General features: G+C 36.1%; 4 protein-coding genes across 5 annotated transcripts; all 4 read right to left on the reverse strand.

Annotated features, from left to right (window-relative positions):
* Positions 1–276: 276 nt before the first annotated feature.
* Positions 277–2,625, reverse strand: LOC115626460. Of its 2 annotated transcripts, none has more exons than XM_030521840.1 (2): positions 2,117–2,625; positions 277–1,979 (listed from the first exon to the last, which is right to left on the reverse strand). In XM_030521840.1, the coding sequence occupies exons 1-2, from the start codon at positions 2,593–2,595 to the stop codon at positions 344–346; spliced, it is 2,115 nt and encodes a 704-aa protein (XP_030377700.1). In that variant the 5' UTR covers positions 2,596–2,625; the 3' UTR covers positions 277–343. The 2 variants fall into 2 exon arrangements, with proteins under 2 accessions (XP_030377700.1, XP_030377701.1); XM_030521841.1 differs by having other exon boundaries at positions 277–2,003; positions 2,117–2,135.
* Positions 2,626–5,600: 2,975 nt separating this feature from the next.
* Positions 5,601–8,099, reverse strand: LOC115626465. The gene is made up of 2 exons (XM_030521847.1): positions 7,831–8,099; positions 5,601–7,772 (listed from the first exon to the last, which is right to left on the reverse strand). Exons 1-2 carry the CDS (start codon positions 8,076–8,078, stop codon positions 6,185–6,187), a joined length of 1,836 nt encoding a protein of 611 aa, XP_030377707.1. The 5' UTR covers positions 8,079–8,099; the 3' UTR covers positions 5,601–6,184.
* A 92-nt stretch (positions 8,100–8,191) lies between these two features.
* On the reverse strand, positions 8,192–12,685 carry LOC115626357. Its single transcript, XM_030521708.1, has 3 exons — positions 12,195–12,685; positions 10,393–10,678; positions 8,192–9,594 (listed from the first exon to the last, which is right to left on the reverse strand). The coding sequence occupies exons 1-3, from the start codon at positions 12,677–12,679 to the stop codon at positions 8,344–8,346; spliced, it is 2,022 nt and encodes a 673-aa protein (XP_030377568.1). The 5' UTR covers positions 12,680–12,685; the 3' UTR covers positions 8,192–8,343.
* Positions 12,686–15,022: 2,337 nt separating this feature from the next.
* LOC115626479 lies at positions 15,023–17,794 on the reverse strand. The gene is made up of 3 exons (XM_030521866.1): positions 17,465–17,794; positions 16,506–16,824; positions 15,023–16,441 (listed from the first exon to the last, which is right to left on the reverse strand). Exons 1-3 carry the CDS (start codon positions 17,758–17,760, stop codon positions 15,179–15,181), a joined length of 1,878 nt encoding a protein of 625 aa, XP_030377726.1. The 5' UTR covers positions 17,761–17,794; the 3' UTR covers positions 15,023–15,178.
* Positions 17,795–18,679: the final 885 nt, after the last annotated feature.

Below are 18,679 nucleotides of genomic sequence, written 5' to 3' on the forward strand. Positions count from 1 at the left end.
TTCGTCACTAGGTGAACTCAAAAGAAGAACAATATTTTGTGCAACGAAACAATCATTTTATTTCTTCCTGTATATTCTATATAATGTATAATACCACTTCGTCACTAGGGTGGGCTCAAATAAGTAATAACAATACTTTGTGCAATGAAACAATAATTTTATTCCTTTCTCTTGATATGTAGCAATAAATATTTTATATAAAGAGGCACTTCGTCACTAGCGTGGACTCAAAGTGGAGCTCTGCTGCCTACCACACAAGCTAGTAACGTTGTAGTGTCAATTAAATCTTGTCATCATCTTTATTATATCCCTGAAATAAATCAAAAGTCTCGTACTTAACACCTCAATCATACTCGTCCTCATGGAAAAGCGAGGTATCCTCCAATTCTTGGCTTGTATTTTTGGCCAAGTTCGCCGCTCCTGCGTCCATGCAGAAGCAAAACTTCTTGGCTATACGTTCGTGGACACAACTCGTCTCACTCTGATATGAGTCCAGACGACTTATGAATGGCAAGTGAATCTTCACGCCATTCAAATGATCTCTGTTACACTTGATCGTAACTCGGAATTTGGCGACGAGCTTCTTCAAACTGGTCTGTGGGGCTTTAGCAGTAGTGTCGAATTTCAGGCGATAGGACTCGACGCCTTGGGGCGCTCCAATCACGTTGCCCCCATCATCAAAATGCAGTTTACGCTCGGCCATATCAAGACGCGAATACTGCAGGCGATAACAGATATTCTCATACTGCTTCATTCGCATCAGCTTATTTATGCGATAGACCACCATCTTGGCCAGATATTCCATAAAGAACTCGGGCTGTACTTTCGCGTATGGCTGGCAGGTACACCAGTGCTCTTTGATGCCCGCATCCTCGCAGCTGCGATCGCGTGGCAATTTCTTGAACAAGGGCCGACATTTTGGACAACCAACATCGCGGTCGAACTCGATGCCAGGACGCAACTGAATAAGGACATGCTTGAGAGCCAGATGCAGATCATAGACCGAGCTCAAGCGATTGCGGTTCTCGCGCAACGCTCGCGAAACTTTCGGATACTTTGCTCTGTACCAGGGTGGCAGGTATATGTGGAGCATTGGTAGGCGTTCTTCCAAATACCCATCTTTAAGTTCCACAAGCGGTCCGTAACGATAGCCATGATCGCTCAGCAGTATAACAATCGAATGATCAAATAGACCGAGCTTCTTGAATCGACGCAAAAAGCCGGCAAACTTGTCATCTAGGATGGTCGCACCCGTGTAGCTTTCGTGCGTGTAGCTATTTGTCCAGAAGAGTCCAAAGATCGGTCTATAGGTTTCGGAAATGAAGCGCTTTACCATTTGTTCGCAAAACTCATACACATAGTAGAAGCTGAGACGTCGGCCAATGCAGAACGGATAGCCGAAATGCTTCAGGGTCGTCATGGCCAACTCAACAGTCATCATAAATGGTCGTAAATAGAAGTCAACCGGCTGGCGATCGAAGCCCCGTTTGAGGTAATTGAAGGTGTCTATGCTGCTAATATCTTCGGCGTAGGCAGTCAAATATCCGGCGTTCTTGAAATGATTCCACAGATAGACTAATTGATTGAAACAGCCCGGCTTCTTAACATTACATATGTCTAGCGACTGATGAGGCGTACGACCTGTGAGCAGGGCCAACAGATTAGGCAGGGTATTATCGCCGACCTTGTTGTAACCCTCCATTTCATACCAACCCGGCTGGCTGACAAACTTCACAGTCTCGGGCATGGTTCGTTTGAAGTGCATACGAGACATACTATCGATGCCCAGTATAATAATGCTGGGATAAGTGTCGCGCAACCGATCCGGCTTCTCATGGCTGGCGGGAAACTGCACCAAGGCGAAGGCATCGCGTTGTATAACATTAAGGGGCTTGTGCAACTCGTGGCATTGCACTATAAGGCCTTGTATATGCCGTGGCACGGATTCATCCTGTAAAAAATATCTCGGACCGCGCGTCCTACAAAAAAAGCAGGGGAATTATCTATTAGGAGGACAGAGTCACATTCTTCAAGCTGTTGATGTAAGAGGCCGATACAAAGCAGAAACTACTTGAAAAGTGCCTCTGCTTAAACTATTCCCGATCCCAATACTAACCCACTATATGAGTCATTGCCCGCACGAAAGACTTCGTGGTAGAAACAAGCGAACTGCGATATATTCGGCTTAAGCTGTGCGCCCACTTCCATATTTATGTGCAGACTATATAGCCTTGTAGTCACATTAAACCTCAAACTGACCAAATCGGGCTCTTTTGTGCATTGTATGTCAAGTTCTGGACGCAGCATGGACATAATCTCCTCGGCATAGATATTGGGTTGCGGTATCTTGCAATTCTTGCTAAACACATAGAAAGACCTATTCGACGGATTGATTTGGGCCTCTTGAGTCTTAAAGCCACTTGTTGTTGTTGCATTGCTGGCTTTTAACGCTGGCGATGCGAGTAGTAATTCGATTGGTGTTGTTGCATCAATTTTGGGATCGTAGCTCTGTTGATTGACCAATATAAAGATCAGTATAAGCAGGAAAGCAATTAGGGTGTGTTTGCGATATTTGTTGATTAAACGACCCAACATTTTATGGCCTCGAATTTTTGTGTAAATCTGGCAAAGTTCTCAAAGCACGAAATCTTAACTGAGAGCTGAAAATGTAACAGGCAGAAGGAGGCGTGGCAGACCCCATATATATATATTCTTGATCAGCTAAGACTAGTACTACTACTACTACTGGTACTACTAGTATTAGTAGTTTATTAGATATTATTGTAATAGTTTATTATAGTTTATTACTAGACCAGTTCTAGAACTAGTACTACTAGAATTGGAATTAGAATTAGTACTACTAGTACTAGTAATAGAACTGGTACTACTAGTACTACTGGTAATACTAGTATTAGTAGTTTATTACATATTATTGTAATAGTTTATTATTAGTCATTCTAAATATTCTTAATACTAGACCAGTTCTAGTTCTACTACTACTAGACCAGTTCTAGTTCTAGTACTACTAGAATTAGAATTATAATTAGTAATACTAGTACTAGTAGCTGGTACTACTAGTACTAGTAATAGTTTGCTTTCAGTTATATGACTGTAATTGGTAAATCGTGGCACATAGATAGATAGATATTAGATATTATTATTTTATTTTATTATTTTAATTAATTTATTTCCATTTAGCCGGAGGTGTTTATTAGATATTATTGTAATAGTTTATTATTAGTCATTAGTACTACTAGAACTAACTAGTACTAACTAGTACTACTAGAACTAGCATTACTAGTATTACTAGAACTAGTACTACTATTTTAATTAATACGTTTTATTATTACTTTAAATTTAGAACTAGTACTACTAACTAGTACTAGAATTAGAATTATAATTAGTACTACTAGTACTAGTAACTACTAGTTGGGTGGTATAGGGTATTTAAGAGTTGATAATAGTACTCAACTAGTACTACCTGAACTAGTATTACTAGTATTACTAGAACTAGTACTAGAAAACATAACTAAAGTACATACTATTACTTGTATTTTATTAATTATTTATAAAATAATTTATTTTGTTGTTGGGTGGTATAGGGTATTTAAGAGTTGATAATAGTACTCAACTAGTACTACTAGAACTAGTATTACTAGTATTACTAGAACTAGTACTACTATTTTAATTAATACGTTTTTATTATTACTTTAAATTTTGAACTAGAACTAGTACTACTAACTAGTACTACTATTTTAATTAATTGATAAGTTTTTATTATTACTTTAATTTTGATAATGTTTGCTTTCAGTTCTATGATTGTAATTGGTAAATCGTGGCATAGTAGTACTAGTAATAAATTACTACTAGAACTAGTACAAGTGCTACTGGAACAATTGTTTATTATTAGTTTTTATTTAGTGTTTATTAGATATTATTGTAATAGTTTATTATTAGTTTTTATTAATTATTATCCAATAAATTCACTTTCTTAAAAAACGCAATAGCACAGATTGACCCTTTTTGAAGAATACATAACTAAAGTACATATAATTTTAATTAATACGTTTTTATTATTACTTTAAATTTTGAACTAGAACTAGTACTACTAACTAGTACTACTATTTTAATTAATTGATAAGTTTTTATTATTACTTTAATTTTGATAATGTTTGCTTTCAGTTCTATGATTGTAATTGGTAAATCGTGGCATAGTAGTACTAGTAATAAATTACTACTAGAACTAGTACAAGTGCTACTGGAACAATTGTTTATTATTAGTTTTTATTTAGTGTTTATTAGATATTATTGTAATAGTTTATTATTAGTTTTTATTAATTATTATCCAATAAATTCACTTTCTTAAAAAACGCAATAGCACAGATTGACCCTTTTTGAAGAATACATAACTAAAGTACATATAATTTTAATTAATACGTTTTTATTATTACTTTAAATTTTGAACTAGAACTAGTACTACTAACTAGTACTACTATTTTAATTAATTGATAAGTTTTTATTATTACTTTAATTTTGATAATGTTTGCTTTCAGTTCTATGATTGTAATTGGTAAATCGTGGCATAGTAGTACTAGTAATAAATTACTACTAGAACTAGTACAAGTGCTACTGGAACAATTGTTTATTATTAGTTTTTATTTAGTGTTTATTAGATATTATTGTAATAGTTTATTATTAGTTTTTATTAATTATTATCCAATAAATTCACTTTCTTAAAAAACGCAATAGCACAGATTGACCCTTTTTGAAGAATACATAACTAAAGTACATATAATTTTAATTAATACGTTTTTATTATTACTTTAAATTTTGAACTAGAACTAGTACTACTAACTAGTACTACTATTTTAATTAATTGATAAGTTTTTATTATTACTTTAATTTTGATAATGTTTGCTTTCAGTTCTATGATTGTAATTGGTAAATCGTGGCATAGTAGTACTAGTAATAAATTACTACTAGAACTAGTACAAGTGCTACTGGAACAATTGTTTATTATTAGTTTTTATTTAGTGTTTATTAGATATTATTGTAATAGTTTATTATTAGTTTTTATTAATTATTATCCAATAAATTCACTTTCTTAAAAAACGCAATAGCACAGATTGACCCTTTTTGAAGAATACATAACTAAAGTACATATAATTTTAATTAATACGTTTTTATTATTACTTTAAATTTTGAACTAGAACTAGTACTACTAACTAGTACTACTATTTTAATTAATTGATAAGTTTTTATTATTACTTTAATTTTGATAATGTTTGCTTTCAGTTCTATGATTGTAATTGGTAAATCGTGGCATAGTAGTACTAGTAATAAATTACTACTAGAACTAGTACAAGTGCTACTGGAACAATTGTTTATTATTAGTTTTTATTTAGTGTTTATTAGATATTATTGTAATAGTTTATTATTAGTTTTTATTAATTATTATCCAATAAATTCACTTTCTTAAAAAACGCAATAGCACAGATTGACCCTTTTTGAAGAATACATAACTAAAGTACATACTATTACTTGTATTTTATTAATTATTTATAAAATAATTTATTTTGTTGTTGGGTGGTATAGGGTATTTAAGAGTTGATAATAGTACTCAACTAGTATTACTAGAACTAGTACTACTATTTTAATTAATACGCTTTTATTATTACTTTAAATTTTGAACTAGAACTAGTACTACTAACTAGTACTACTATTTTAATTAATTGATAAGTTTTTATTATTACTTTAATTTTGAAAATGTTTGCTTTCAGTTCTATGATTGTAATTGGTAAATCGTGGCATAGTAGTACTAGTAATAAATTACTACTAGAACTAGTACAAGTGCTACTGCAACAATTGTTTATTATTAGTTTTTATTTAGTGTTTATTAGATATTATTGTAATAGTTTATTATTAGTTTTTATTAATTATTATCCAATAAATTCACTTTCTTAAAAAATGCAATAGCACAGATTGAGCGTTTTTGAAGAACACATAACTAACATACTGAACTAGTACTACTAGAGCTGGAACTAATAGTTTATTATTAGTTTTTATTAATTATTATTAAATAATTTATTTTGTTGTGGGGTGGTATAGGGTATTTAAGAGTTGAGCCTGCTCGACTTTAGCATTTCTTTCTTGTTTCCTTCTAAAAAGTTGGCAACACTGATGCTCAGTCTACCCTATATGTTCTATTTAGGTGTTGCCGTTTTTTTTTGCGCACGCTATCCTTGCATATACAGTACTTCTTGGCTACTTTCTGTTCAAGGCACTTGGCATCCTTTGCATACGAGTTCAGGCGACTTATCGCATTGATGTTCATTTGTATGGCCCCTGTAAGGTTATTATACCTCACTGTCGTCTCAAAATGCGCCGAGTTCGGTCGCGTCTTGAAGTTAACGATATAGTAGCTTTCATTTGCGTTGCTAGGTCCTTCGTCGGTGGCCAATATCTGCTTCCTGTCCAATTTGTGCAAATGTTTCAGCATGAAATCGTGACACAAGTTTGTCAATTTCTGCAATCGCAGTTGCTTGTTCATATCCCTGACTACGGCTAGAGCAATGCGTCGGGCATAGGAAGCCTTAGTTATGGTCTCCGAGGGCTGGCAGCTGCACCAGTGCTCCTCAATGCCAGCTTCCCTGCAGCTGCGATTGAAGGGCACCTCGAATAAGAGGGACTGACAGGTAGAGCACTGAGGCGGCTTGGGGTTTATCTCCGCCATCGACTTGCTGTCGAGTTGAAGCAAATGCCGCAGAGTCATGTAGAAGTCAAAGTTTGAGGATAAACGATTTCGATTCCCAGCTAAATTGGCCACCAAATGCGGATATTTCTTTCGAAACCACGGTGGAACGTAAATAAACATCATGGGCAATCGTTCCTCTAAATAGCCGGAGCGAGCACGTCTCAGTGTATTATAGCGATGGCCGTGATCGCTCATTAGAACAACAATCGAACTTTCGAATAGTCCGGCGGCCTTAAATTTCTTCATATAGTCCAAGAAGTGGTCGTCCAAAGCGGTGGGCGCATCAAAGTAATCGTGCGTAAAGCTATTACTCCACAGAAATCCAAAGATAGGGGTTTCGTTGATAAATCTCTGCACAAACTGGAGACCGAAATCAAAGACATAATTGAAGCTCAGATCTCGGCCCACACAATAGACGTTTCCAAAGCGTTTCCTCAAACTAAACTTATCCTCGAGTGCCGTAAGAAAGTGTCGCAAATAATAATCGGTGGGTTGTTGGACAAAACCCGGCTTCAGATAATTGAATGTGGAAAGATCTCTGCAGTCCTCGGCATAGGCAGTCAAATAATTGGCCCGCTTGTAGTTCTTCCATATGAAGGGTAAGCGATCCAGACAATTCACCTCAGACACATTACAAAGGGCCAGGGAGCCCTCCTCTGAGTAGCCCGTGAGTGCGGGCAATAGGTTGGGAAAAGTATTGTCGCCCACCTTGTTGAAGCCCTGCATTTCGTGCCAGCCCTGCTCGTTGACGAATTTAAACATATTCGGCATGGTGCGTCGAAAATTAATGCGAGAAACGGAATCCAGGCCCATTATAAGAACACTGGGCTTTCGTTCCCTCTCCTTCGCATAGCGCTTTATCCTTTCAGGCGTCAGTTTGTCCTGCACAAAACTGAAGGCATCCTCTTGCACTTTTCTCAACACAGTCGTTCGATTTCGCATATAACACTTGGTTATCATAAACTCCGTATTGATGGGCACAATCGTATGCGGCGCCAAGTGATATTTTTTCGATTCGCTAAAAATGAAATCGCTCGAAATTTATGGAAAGCCGCATTACAATTATTTTTACTTACATATAAGTGTTGTCGGGTACTCTAGCTTTCGTATCCCGTTTGATTTCCCGATAGCTGCAGGTTATGGTCTTATGTCCGGTGCTATTTAGATAGGCTTTGGTCAAATTTGCGTGTATATCGAGACGATATCGCCGAAGATCAAAATCGTATTGACTGCTGATCAAATCTTTGTCGTCAGTACAATTCTCAAACTCATTTATATTCATCGCTGCCAGTATTTCAGATGTAAACGGATTGATATATGGCATTTGACATTTCGCACTATTCACAAAGTACAGCTGTCCCGATTCATTTTTTTTAAAAGCTGACGACCCCAGAACTAGTCCCAGAACAGTCATAAGCACTTTACACTTGAGATACATATTTATAACTAAACCAAAGAGCTGTATTTTCAACCATAACATTCAGATGTAATGCATACATTAGAGAGTGTTACTAATTTAAAACAAATGTAGTATGTACGTCATAGACAAATTGTTAAGATAGGGCTTGACGTGATTATTCTAGAATTCGCTAAGGTCGCAGATCACTCTTACATATACAATATAATTTAGCAATTTTATCTTCTAAACAGGTCGAGTCCTCCTCGTACGAATTCGTGCGACTTATAGTCTCTACATTCAAATCAATATTCTCCGTAATATTATTAAACACAAACGTTGCCATAAAGTCCGCACTATTTTGTTGCACCTTGAACTTTATCCGATAGTTAGCCACATCAAGTCTTGGCATCTCATTGTGCCAATCAATATCTAAGCCATACTTAATCTCGATTCTATGTACATAGCTAAGACTTAAGCTAGAACACAGAGTGGATAAATTTTTTCCAGCTAAATATTCGTTCATTCGGTCGATGACCAATGGGGCCAATCGTGTGCCCCATTTGCCCTCAATCCTTTTATATGGCTCACAGGTGCACCAATGCTCGAGTATACCAGCATCTGCACAATTACGTTGCTCACTTAGGGGATAAAATAAAGAATGGCATTTTGGGCAATCGTAAGCCTTGGGCAGCTCTCGGCCATCTGGAGTCCCCCCAATTTCAATGATGTGCTTAAGTGTGTTGTGGAGATCATAGTTGGAGCTCAATCGATTGCGGTTGAGAGCCAGAGCCTTGGCATATTGCGGATACTGGCGACGAAACCAGGGCGGTAGGTAAATGAACAGCATTGGCCAACGTTCGTCCAGGAAGCCGCTCGTCAAACAGGACAAGCTTCCGAAACGTGTGCCGTGATCCGCAAAAAATATGAAGATGCTCTCCTCAAAGACCCCATCGCTCTCAAAGTCCAGCAGGTACTGAAGTATTTTCTGCTCCATTTTCGATGGCAATGCAAAATCGTCATGACTAAAGCTATTCGACCAGAACAGACCCCAAATGGGCTGCTCATTAATATAGCGCTGTGCAAACTGTCTGCAAAAATCGTAGACATAGCTGCTCGTCAATCGGCGGCCAACACAATAATCCAATGTGCAGTCGGCACATTTCTTCGACTCCATCTTCGACTCGATGGCAGTCAAAAGGGGGCGCAGATAGTAATCAGTGGGTGGATCCTTGAAGCCCGGCTTCAAATAATTAAATGTGTTCATACCGGCTATATCTTCCGCATACGCCGTCAAGTAGCTGGCATTCTTTAGGTATTTCCAGATAAACGGAAAATTGTTTAGACACTCCCGATCATCTGTATCGCACACTTGCTCCTTAGCGGTATCTGGCGTATAACCGCTTAGTACGGCCATCAGGTTGGGAAATGTGTTGTCGGCTACCTACAGTCGAAAGACACCGTTTTAATTCTCTTTTCCATAGTCTTATTAGAAGATAGAACAATTCGTGGAAATACTTGTATGTTGTAAATACATGATGATGATGAACACCAAATTAAAAGTGTTATTAAAAAAATTACAAAATAATGATTCTTTTATTAAATTTATTCCATCGCTGACAATTTAACGCTTAATTCTGAGTTTTACTTAAGAAATTAACCAATAATCATTATTTTTGATTCGACAAAAATATAACTCAAAGCATTATTTTAGAGGTTTAAGTTTTTCTTTAAGTAAAACTCAAAATTAATCATTAAATTGTGAGCGAATGAATAAAAATTAAAATTTATAAATCATGGTGAAAATGCATAGATAATCCTCAAAAAAGTATTGAATGATTTTGTTGTGAAAAAAACAAAAAACAAAAATAATAATCATTATTTGCGATCCCTGCTAAATTGTGTTATACTTTCTCGTATGTTTTTTAATTAATGCTTTCTATATTTTTTTTCTATTATCTAAGCATCCTGAATTGGTTTCAATGATCAATGTATTTATTCAGACACCTCCGGAATGTCTCAAAGCTGTCCTTTATGAACATTTCAGCGTCCAAGAAAGGAACTAAAATATAAATTTATAAAAACTTTACAAAATTCTATCAAATAAGGAGAAAATAAAATAAAAATTTTAAAGTAATTCAAAATATAATACAACATATATAATTTACTCTTCAAAAACCTTCCTCTAATTTTTCATTGTAGGGATAAGTATGGCTCTGACTTTTGGGAACGGAATACAAACCTTATTGTAGCCTTGCATCTCATACCAGCCCCAACGTGTCAGATACTTATAGACTTTTGGCATAGTTCTTCTCAAATTAATGCGAGAAGTGCTATCGATGCCAAACATAAGGACACTTGGCTTCCGCCTTGGTGTTGCCCTTGGACGCCCAATGGGCTGTACAAGGGAGAAGGCGTCGTGCTGCAATACGTCCGATTCGTTGGACATACGATGGCACAGGACTATCATCGCTTCCACATGCAAAGGCACGACATAGTCTTGTGAGAAATATATTTGCGGCGAAGCCCTGAAAGTACAAGCCACAACATTGTTTATGAACGCTAAGTATATGAAACTTTATAACCTAATGTTATAATTCAGGTCATGACTCACTACATATTTTAATCATATGATTAAAACTTGTCAAGGTTATCATACAAATTTAGTAATATTCCAAGCTAGGACAGACCTAAACTAAACATTAAAGAATTACAAAAAAAATTTATAAATAAATACTTGTATTTAATTAACACGACGAGCTTCAAAATTACCTTCGTCTGCTAAATATAGTAGACTTTACTGAGCAATTCAAAATATAGTGATTCCTAATAGTTCGAATTACTTATAAATCAATCTGTTGGTCTTCTATGCCTATATTTTTAACTAGAAACAATTGTTTAGTTTTTTGTTTAATTTATTCAATAATCAGCTTTAACCACAACATTCCCAATACCTTTACAAACAAAAGGTTCTAAAGTTTGTTTATCAATTGCATTTTTTAAAATGAAGATATATAGCTTCATGTATGTATGTTTTAATAAATAAATTCATTTAATTTTTCATTGAACTTTAAGTGTCATTCACCAAACACACGACTGACTCCAGAATTTAATTTAACGCCTTGCAGGACAAAAGGCAAGCGGAAAGCTAATAACGATTACAATAGATAGGATAGGATATAGGATATTGTCAGTATCGACATATCGACATCGATGTGCAGCAAAAAGAAGTACAAAGGTTCAACACAATAGCTCCTTAAATGGACAAGCGGACATCGCGATTTGGATCTGCATTGTGTTTTGAATTTATTCCAAAAGGAATAAAGACTTTCTTGAACTTATTTTGTCTTTTGAATTAGTATAAATGCCTAAAATCTATGCAGTGAAAAAAAAATCGAGTGGTACACATGAATACAAGTATTTTGATATTATATTTCTATTCTATTCATTGTTCGAATATTCTGTAATTAAATCAAATATAAAAACAATAAAATTAACTACAACGAGAGCAAGTCCGACAGTGGAATAATCTGTATCCAAACAGATATCTGACTCTAAGATATATCAAAAAGAAGAGGAAGAGCGAACTCCGTCCTGCAGTTTGTGGGCATAGATCCAAGGTGAAATTGTTTCACTAACCAACGTTTCGATTTGAATGAATTTAAAAACAAAGGTAGGGAATTATACATAAATTACGTATGCAATACTTGTAGCTTTCGAATTATGGAGAGTATTGACGAAATTCTGTAGCGCGGCAAGGGGAGACATTAAAAAATAAAATAAACTTGTGTTGCCTGGTGACTAGGAATGTTTATATACCAAGTTTTGGTCAATGTGCGGTCAGCCGTTTGCGTAATCCAGCCGTTCATTCGGACAGACGGACAGACACTTTGAATTCAAAACGTACGTATACTCTATTAAAATCGATTTTAAGTGTGAACACTTTCTCGATATTTCATAAAACGAACTCTTAAGAATATTTGAATCTTCTAATAAAAGATGTGTGGCTTCTTTTTGAGTTTATCTACTTATTTTAAACATTACATTTTATAGCTGTCATCCGATGAGTCACGCGTGACTTCCGTATAAAAGCAATAATAATCGGCATCCTTAGACTTAAGCAAATGTGCGGCCAGACTCTCATTTATATGCAGCACATAGCGTTGCCGATTCATATCAAAAACGGGTGTCACGAGATCCGATTCATTGGAGCACGTTTCAAACGGTAGCGGCTTGAATATCTCCCGGGCCTCGGGCGCAAAAGGATCCACGTAAGGCATTTTGCATTTCGAATTAAACACAAAATATTGAGGTGGAGACTCGTTTTCTATCGCCTCATCAATATCATAGCTATATTCAATATCGTTTGAAATCTCACTCTCATCACTCTCTGATTGGAAATCTATATGTTTGCTTTTCATTTTTTCGCGACTCCTAAATGGCACAAAGAATACAAAATAGACCAATGTAAGGAGACAGAGCCAAAACAATTTGTTCAACGGATGGGCAAGTTTGAAGCGCACGTTCATGTTCGACTCCGGCGACGAATCGAATTCAACTGAATATACTAATATGTCTTCTAATATTCACGACCGACATTAAACACCTGCTCTATATGTTCTGGATGCAGAACATGCTGCTTCAAATAGTCATTATCAGTTGTCGACTACCTTTTAACGACTCTCGTGCCTATCTATAAGTACAACAAACTAAAATGACTTCTTCGGCTATGCTGAAGCTATATTCCCTGCTATTTCTTCCAAGACTGAAAAAACTTTGTTTCACAAAATTATTAAATAATTAACCGAAGGAGTTGGTCATATATAATTATTTTTTACCAAATCTAGTAGCATTTCTTCCTTTTAGAAATATTCATTCAACAAACAATATACTTGTATGTATACACCTAATTCAGTTTTTATACGATAGAATGGTTCCAGAAAAAGTCATCTGTTATTTTAAATCCTGCTAAATAGAATAATGTCGTGTAATCATAAATACAATTTACAATTTTCAAACCGTGTTAAGTCAAAACCGTATAAAAAAAGGCCGTGTAAAAACAGAACTAGATGCACCCCTTCACTTTAGTAAAAAGCAATATGTTGAAAAGCTTTTTTAAACAAAAAACTAGACCCAACATAAGCACTTGATGGACACAAGCACAAGTTATGAAACAAAATACAATTATTATAATTAAGTAATTGCTACAAAGAGCAGACGTCATGAATTCCATCTTGTATAATTAATTAATTTATACCCCGCTTACTTGTTGATGAATTAACCGTCACTACTTGGGTATTCATTCTTCAATTTCTGATTCTACTTAAATCCAGCTTTATTTACAAGACAAGTGTTAAATATTATGTTTTAAATAAAATTTTATTTATTTATATTTATGTCATTGACTGTCTACATAGGAAAAGAATATGTAAAAATTATAAAAAAAAAACCTATTAAGCTAGTAAGGCCTAAGTAGGAGAAATCTAATCCAATGGGATAATACTTGTAGTTGGATAATTATGACCCAATAGACCTCAATAGATCTACCAATATAAAAAGAAAAAACTTAATAGAGAGAAGCTTGTAAATAATTAAAAACTAGCTAAAAATGGGAACAAAGAAGAAAATGAAATCTAATACCTTAGGTATTAATCAAAGAAATGTGTGAATATTTGACAATTATTTCGATTTAATCCTCCAAATGTATATAGTTTATTTATAACTATAATTTTATAAATTATATTTTACACTTCGTCCAATATCTGTTCTGCCATTCCCTCATGTGGTTGTTGCCTGAAACAGTAACATTTCATAGCACCCGTCAACCAGACGGAATAAAACGCTCAATCGGAGGTATATATGTATAATTATGTAGTTCTTGTGAAAATGGCAAGTGTGTGCGTGTACGTGTGTGTTTTGATAAAGTGTTGTATCGCTGAAGTTCAAGTTTAATTGAAAACTTGGTGATAGTTCGTAGAAAAGTGCATATGGCAACGAGCTCATGACGTATTATACTTATAACGTCATAGCTTCGACAACATACGATTGCGAAGACTAGAACCACAGATATCAGCTCGTTCGTTCACGTTTCCATTCAGCAATATTTGGATGGGGGAAGAGTCCCCAGAGACAGCGTCATATTCAACTCTTTCCCCTTTTACACAAGCACTGATATCAACTCGAGACATGTCGAATGTTGAATGATGGCTATAATATCGAAAGGGGGAAATACAGGTAAAGATGCTCAATCAAAATAAAAAAGTTTGGTTAGGAGATCTCCTTCATAGCTTCATTTCGAAAACGATTAGATGGTTTTCAATATATTTAATGCCCATTATTTTAGCCAAAGGTCCAATGCCTTTCTAGACCTCCGTACTCCTCCGTCTTAGTGGGAAGCTGCTGCTGCTTACGAGGGGGTTTAGCCCACTCTTTATCGAACTGTACGTCTTTTGTCTCATCTGGTAATAGAATGGTCACATTTGTTTCGGAACTTCTCTTCTGTGCTTCTATTGGACTTTTCACCCGAAACGCACCCCAAAGAAAGCAACAAAGCAGGAGTTTCGATTCCCCAAACTTACTATTATGGAGTAGCCTACATAATAGCTGGACCTTTACCCAATAGAATACCTTTGGAAAAATATTCGAAACGGACTGAAAAATGTTAAATATTTCCGAAGAGTTGCAAAGCAACAAAAAATACTATTATGAATATTCAAGTCGCACTCCAATGAATAGCTTCCATGGAGTCCAGTTGTGCTGAAGTTATCAAAAATAATTGGAGAGCTACGATAAATTCATCCTAAATGAAGGGGCCCAAGTGTTTGTTTGTAGTGTGAAGAAATCGTTTGTTTTTTTATTTTATTGTTCTCATTACTAAAATAACAGAATTGGGACATAGCAGGAAATCAATTCTTTCGTTTATAAAAATCTTAAATATACTGAAGCTATATTCGGACAGTCAAAATATTTATAAACAAAATGGACAAATCCTGACAAGTCCCAATTATGTTTATCAGCGGAATTTGTTTCTAAGTATTTACAGGGATTTTTTTTAAACTGTTGGGACATATGCAGAAAAATTTCACGATCCTATCGGTTTCCTTTATACATTTCGAGTCGTAACCATAGACTTTTGTGCGACTGATTGTCTCAACATCGACCTGAACCTGCTCCGTAATGTTGTTGAACACAACGGTGGCATGAAATTCTGCCAAATTTTGCTGAGTAGTGAACCTTGTACGGTAGACAGCTGTCTCTAGTTGTGGCACCTGATCCAACGAATCGATATCCATTTTGATTTCAGTCTTCATTATCTCATGAATCGTTAAGTGAACGCATTTATGTGCCTTCCCCTGGTCCACAAGATATTTATTGATAATATCGAGAACCCTTGGTGCTATGCGTTTGCCCCAATCCTCCTTGATCTCTCTATACGGATCGCATGTGCAATAGTGCTCCGATATGCCCGCATCCGGACACGTGCGATTCTCCATCACTGGATAAAACAATGACTGGCAGGTGGGACAATCGAAGGATTGGGCCCTCGGCTCTGGGGAGTTGCTGCCCAATTGAATGATGTGCTTGAGTGTGTTGTGCAAATCGAAAGTCGAGCTCAGCCGATGCTGATTACTGGACAGAGCTTGGGCATACTGTGGATATCTGCGTCGGAACCATGGTGGCAAATAAATAAACATCATTGGTAAACGCTCATCCAGATAGCTTTCTGGCAGTGATTGCAAGGGTCCGAAGCGAGCCCCATGATCCGAAAAGAATATCATAATGGTGTGCTCGAAGGCGCCATCTGCACTAAAATTGAGCAGGTCTTGCAAAATTTTGAGCTCCATGCTGGCCGGCATTGTGAAATCGTCATGAGCAATATGATTGGACCAGAACATGCCCCAAATCGGTCTCTCTGCCACATAGCGCTGCATGAATTGCCGACAATAGTCGAATATATAGCTATTAACCAAACGACGACCCATGCAATAAGTCATATAGCAGCTGGGGCACTTATATCTTCTAGTATATCTCTCCAGAGCTTTCAAAAATGGTCGAAAATAGTAGTCGGTGGGCTTCTTTGTAAAGCCAGGCTTTGTATAACTAAATGTGTTAGACACGCTTATATCCTCGGCGTACGCAGTCAGATAGCCGGCTTTCTTGAAATCGTTCCATATGAACGGCAACTTGTCCAAACAACCACGAAAGTCTGTATCGCACAGATGCTTCTTGGCCGAGTTTGGCAAATAGCCGGTGAGTAAAGCCAATATGTTCGGAAACGAATTGTCCTCCACCTAAGCATATACATTTTTAATTTAAATGAAATGAACTATATATGTATGTATCGTATCGTCTGACCTTATTATATCCCTGCATTTCGTACCAACCGCGTCGCTGCAGAAACTTGTACACCATAGGCATGGTTCGTCGTAAGTTGATGCGCGACACAGTATCGATTCCATACATTATTACGCTGGCCTTACGTGGTTGTTCTGGTTTGTGTTTCTTCTTCTTATTCTTCTTCGCAGCATTCAATTGCCGTCTATACTGTATGAACATATAGGCATCTCGTTGAAGAACCCAAGAAGGTTTTCCTGGCACTACACACTTCAATAACAGACCCTCGATATGTAACGGAACTACAAAGTTCTGTCTCAACCGTCGGACTGGCCCCAAACTGAAAGACAATATATAGTATAGACGTGATAGGTAGTATGGGGCCTGCGTTTTTAATAGTAAGGAGCGGTACGTAAAAAATAATCAATTGTGTGATATTTCGAGTTAGCGTCTCAACGAATAATTTAACAAGAGAGAGCGCTACAGTCGAGCAAGCCCGACACTGAAATACCCTGTACCCAGGCATATACGCCCCTAGTAGAAGCAAATAGAAGAAGAAGAGCGCACTTGATGCAGCAATTTGTGGGCGTAGTACTGGTACTTTTCTTAGAATTGACAGGATTGAATGAAATTCAAAATAAAAATTGACAATTTCATAAACATTACGTGTACAAGGTTTGGTTCATTTAGCCTTAAGTGTGGGAAAAATTTTACAAAATAAATAAACTCGTAATGCCTAGGGACTAGGAGCATCCACATAGCAAGTTTGGTTAATGTGCGCTCAGCCGTTTCCAAAATCCAGACGGACAGACAGACGGACATTTCTAGATCGATTCGTCTCGTCATGCTGATTAAGAATATATTTACTTTAAGGTGTCGGAGATGCTTCCATATGTACCCTTTTTACCCTATGGGTATAGGGTATAATTAAAATTGACCATTTTGTCGTACACATTCCACTTTTGTTGCTATATTATTACGTATCATAAGTCTCCGTTTGATTTCCATAGCAGATCTTGTTGTAATAGCATTTATACCCAATACGGTTGGAATTTAGCAGTTGATGGGCCACCTCCGTATTTATCCGCAGCACATAACGCTGCAGACTGTTGTCGTATAGCACCGAAACCAAATCTGATTGGTTGGTGCACGGTATGAATTCAATTGGCTTGTAGATTTTCATGGCATCGGCATTGAGGGGATCAACATAGGGCATTCGACATGTTCGAGTCTTAACGAAGAATTTTTGATCACCATCCGCTTTGATCATCGGCATATTTGAGCTTTTGACATCGCCAACGTTTCCCAGTTTTGGGATACTCGAGAATATGATTATAGCTATTATAGATAGCAGCACTAGAAGCCGTAACTGTAACTGAACCATTGTGTACCGTGCCATATTTAAAATATTACTAAACCCGCATGTGCTCTACGGTGTGATTAGCATTGCATTTTATGCTCTACGAATTTTTGAAGTGTTTTAATCAAATTTGTCGCAGGGCTGCATACGAAAACATTCTCAAATGAATTGCAGACTTGGACTCTCTAGATAGCATTTGATATTATTGTAGTTTTCCTATTTTTCAAGTTCCCTCTGGTATTGTTTTTCTTTAACCACAGCTTTCTTTGTCAATGAATAAATGGATAGGCAAAGAAATAAATTATAGTCGAATTCTATAAGCAACTTATACAGCTTTTGTAAATAAATAACAAATTAGGAAATCCGCAACTTTAGAGAATATGCATATTGATTGAAGAATTGCTGTTTGATTAAATACTTGTCTTAAAACTTAAAATAACGTTTTAAAACTTTTAAACAAACAATTATATCATTATCTTAGCCCACACTCTCCGTATTAAATTAACAATTTCTTTCAATAGAAAAATATAAGGCAACAAGACAGTACGCTATAAAAAAATATAAAAAAATAAAAAACAAATTCGTATTTACTGTATAGTATATAAATATAGGAATATATATAATAATATAATATAATAATATATATAATCGGGTTGGCAGATACTTCCTTCTGTCTGTTACATTCTTTACACAAACCTAATAAACCCTTTTTTAACTTTAAGTTTCGGATAAGAACTCCATCAGAACTGTCATGCTTTTCCACCCATTTTTAACATCGCTTTTCTATATTTCTTTATTCATATCACTATCATTAAATCATTGAATCAGCGTTTCA

Source organism: Scaptodrosophila lebanonensis, unplaced genomic scaffold, assembly GCF_003285725.1.
Source record: "Scaptodrosophila lebanonensis strain 11010-0011.00,11010-0021.00 unplaced genomic scaffold, SlebRS2 tig00000085-arrow-pilon, whole genome shotgun sequence".
In the NCBI taxonomy this organism is placed as follows: Eukaryota; Metazoa; Arthropoda; class Insecta; order Diptera; family Drosophilidae; genus Scaptodrosophila; species Scaptodrosophila lebanonensis.

Coding starts and splice junctions, on each gene's coding strand:
- LOC115626460 (XM_030521840.1), bottom strand. CDS start 2,595: ATGTTGGGTCGTTTAATCAACAAATATCGCAAACACACCCTAATTGCT. Junction 1,980..2,116: donor GGCAATGACTCATATAGTGG/GTTAGTATTGGG, acceptor CTTTTTTTGTAG/GACGCGCGGTCCGAGATATT.
- LOC115626465 (XM_030521847.1), bottom strand. CDS start 8,078: ATGCCATATATCAATCCGTTTACATCTGAAATACTGGCAGCGATGAAT. Junction 7,773..7,830: donor GTACCCGACAACACTTATAT/GTAAGTAAAAAT, acceptor TTTCATTTTTAG/CGAATCGAAAAAATATCACT.
- LOC115626357 (XM_030521708.1), bottom strand. CDS start 12,679: ATGAACGTGCGCTTCAAACTTGCCCATCCGTTGAACAAATTGTTTTGG. Junction 10,679..12,194: donor TCGGATGACAGCTATAAAAT/GTAATGTTTAAA, acceptor TTGTACTTTCAG/GGCTTCGCCGCAAATATATT. Junction 9,595..10,392: donor AGATGCAAGGCTACAATAAG/GTTTGTATTCCG, acceptor TTTCGACTGTAG/GTAGCCGACAACACATTTCC.
- LOC115626479 (XM_030521866.1), bottom strand. CDS start 17,760: ATGCCGATGATCAAAGCGGATGGTGATCAAAAATTCTTCGTTAAGACT. Junction 16,825..17,464: donor CAAACGGAGACTTATGATAC/GTAATAATATAG, acceptor ATTGTCTTTCAG/TTTGGGGCCAGTCCGACGGT. Junction 16,442..16,505: donor AAATGCAGGGATATAATAAG/GTCAGACGATAC, acceptor GTATATGCTTAG/GTGGAGGACAATTCGTTTCC.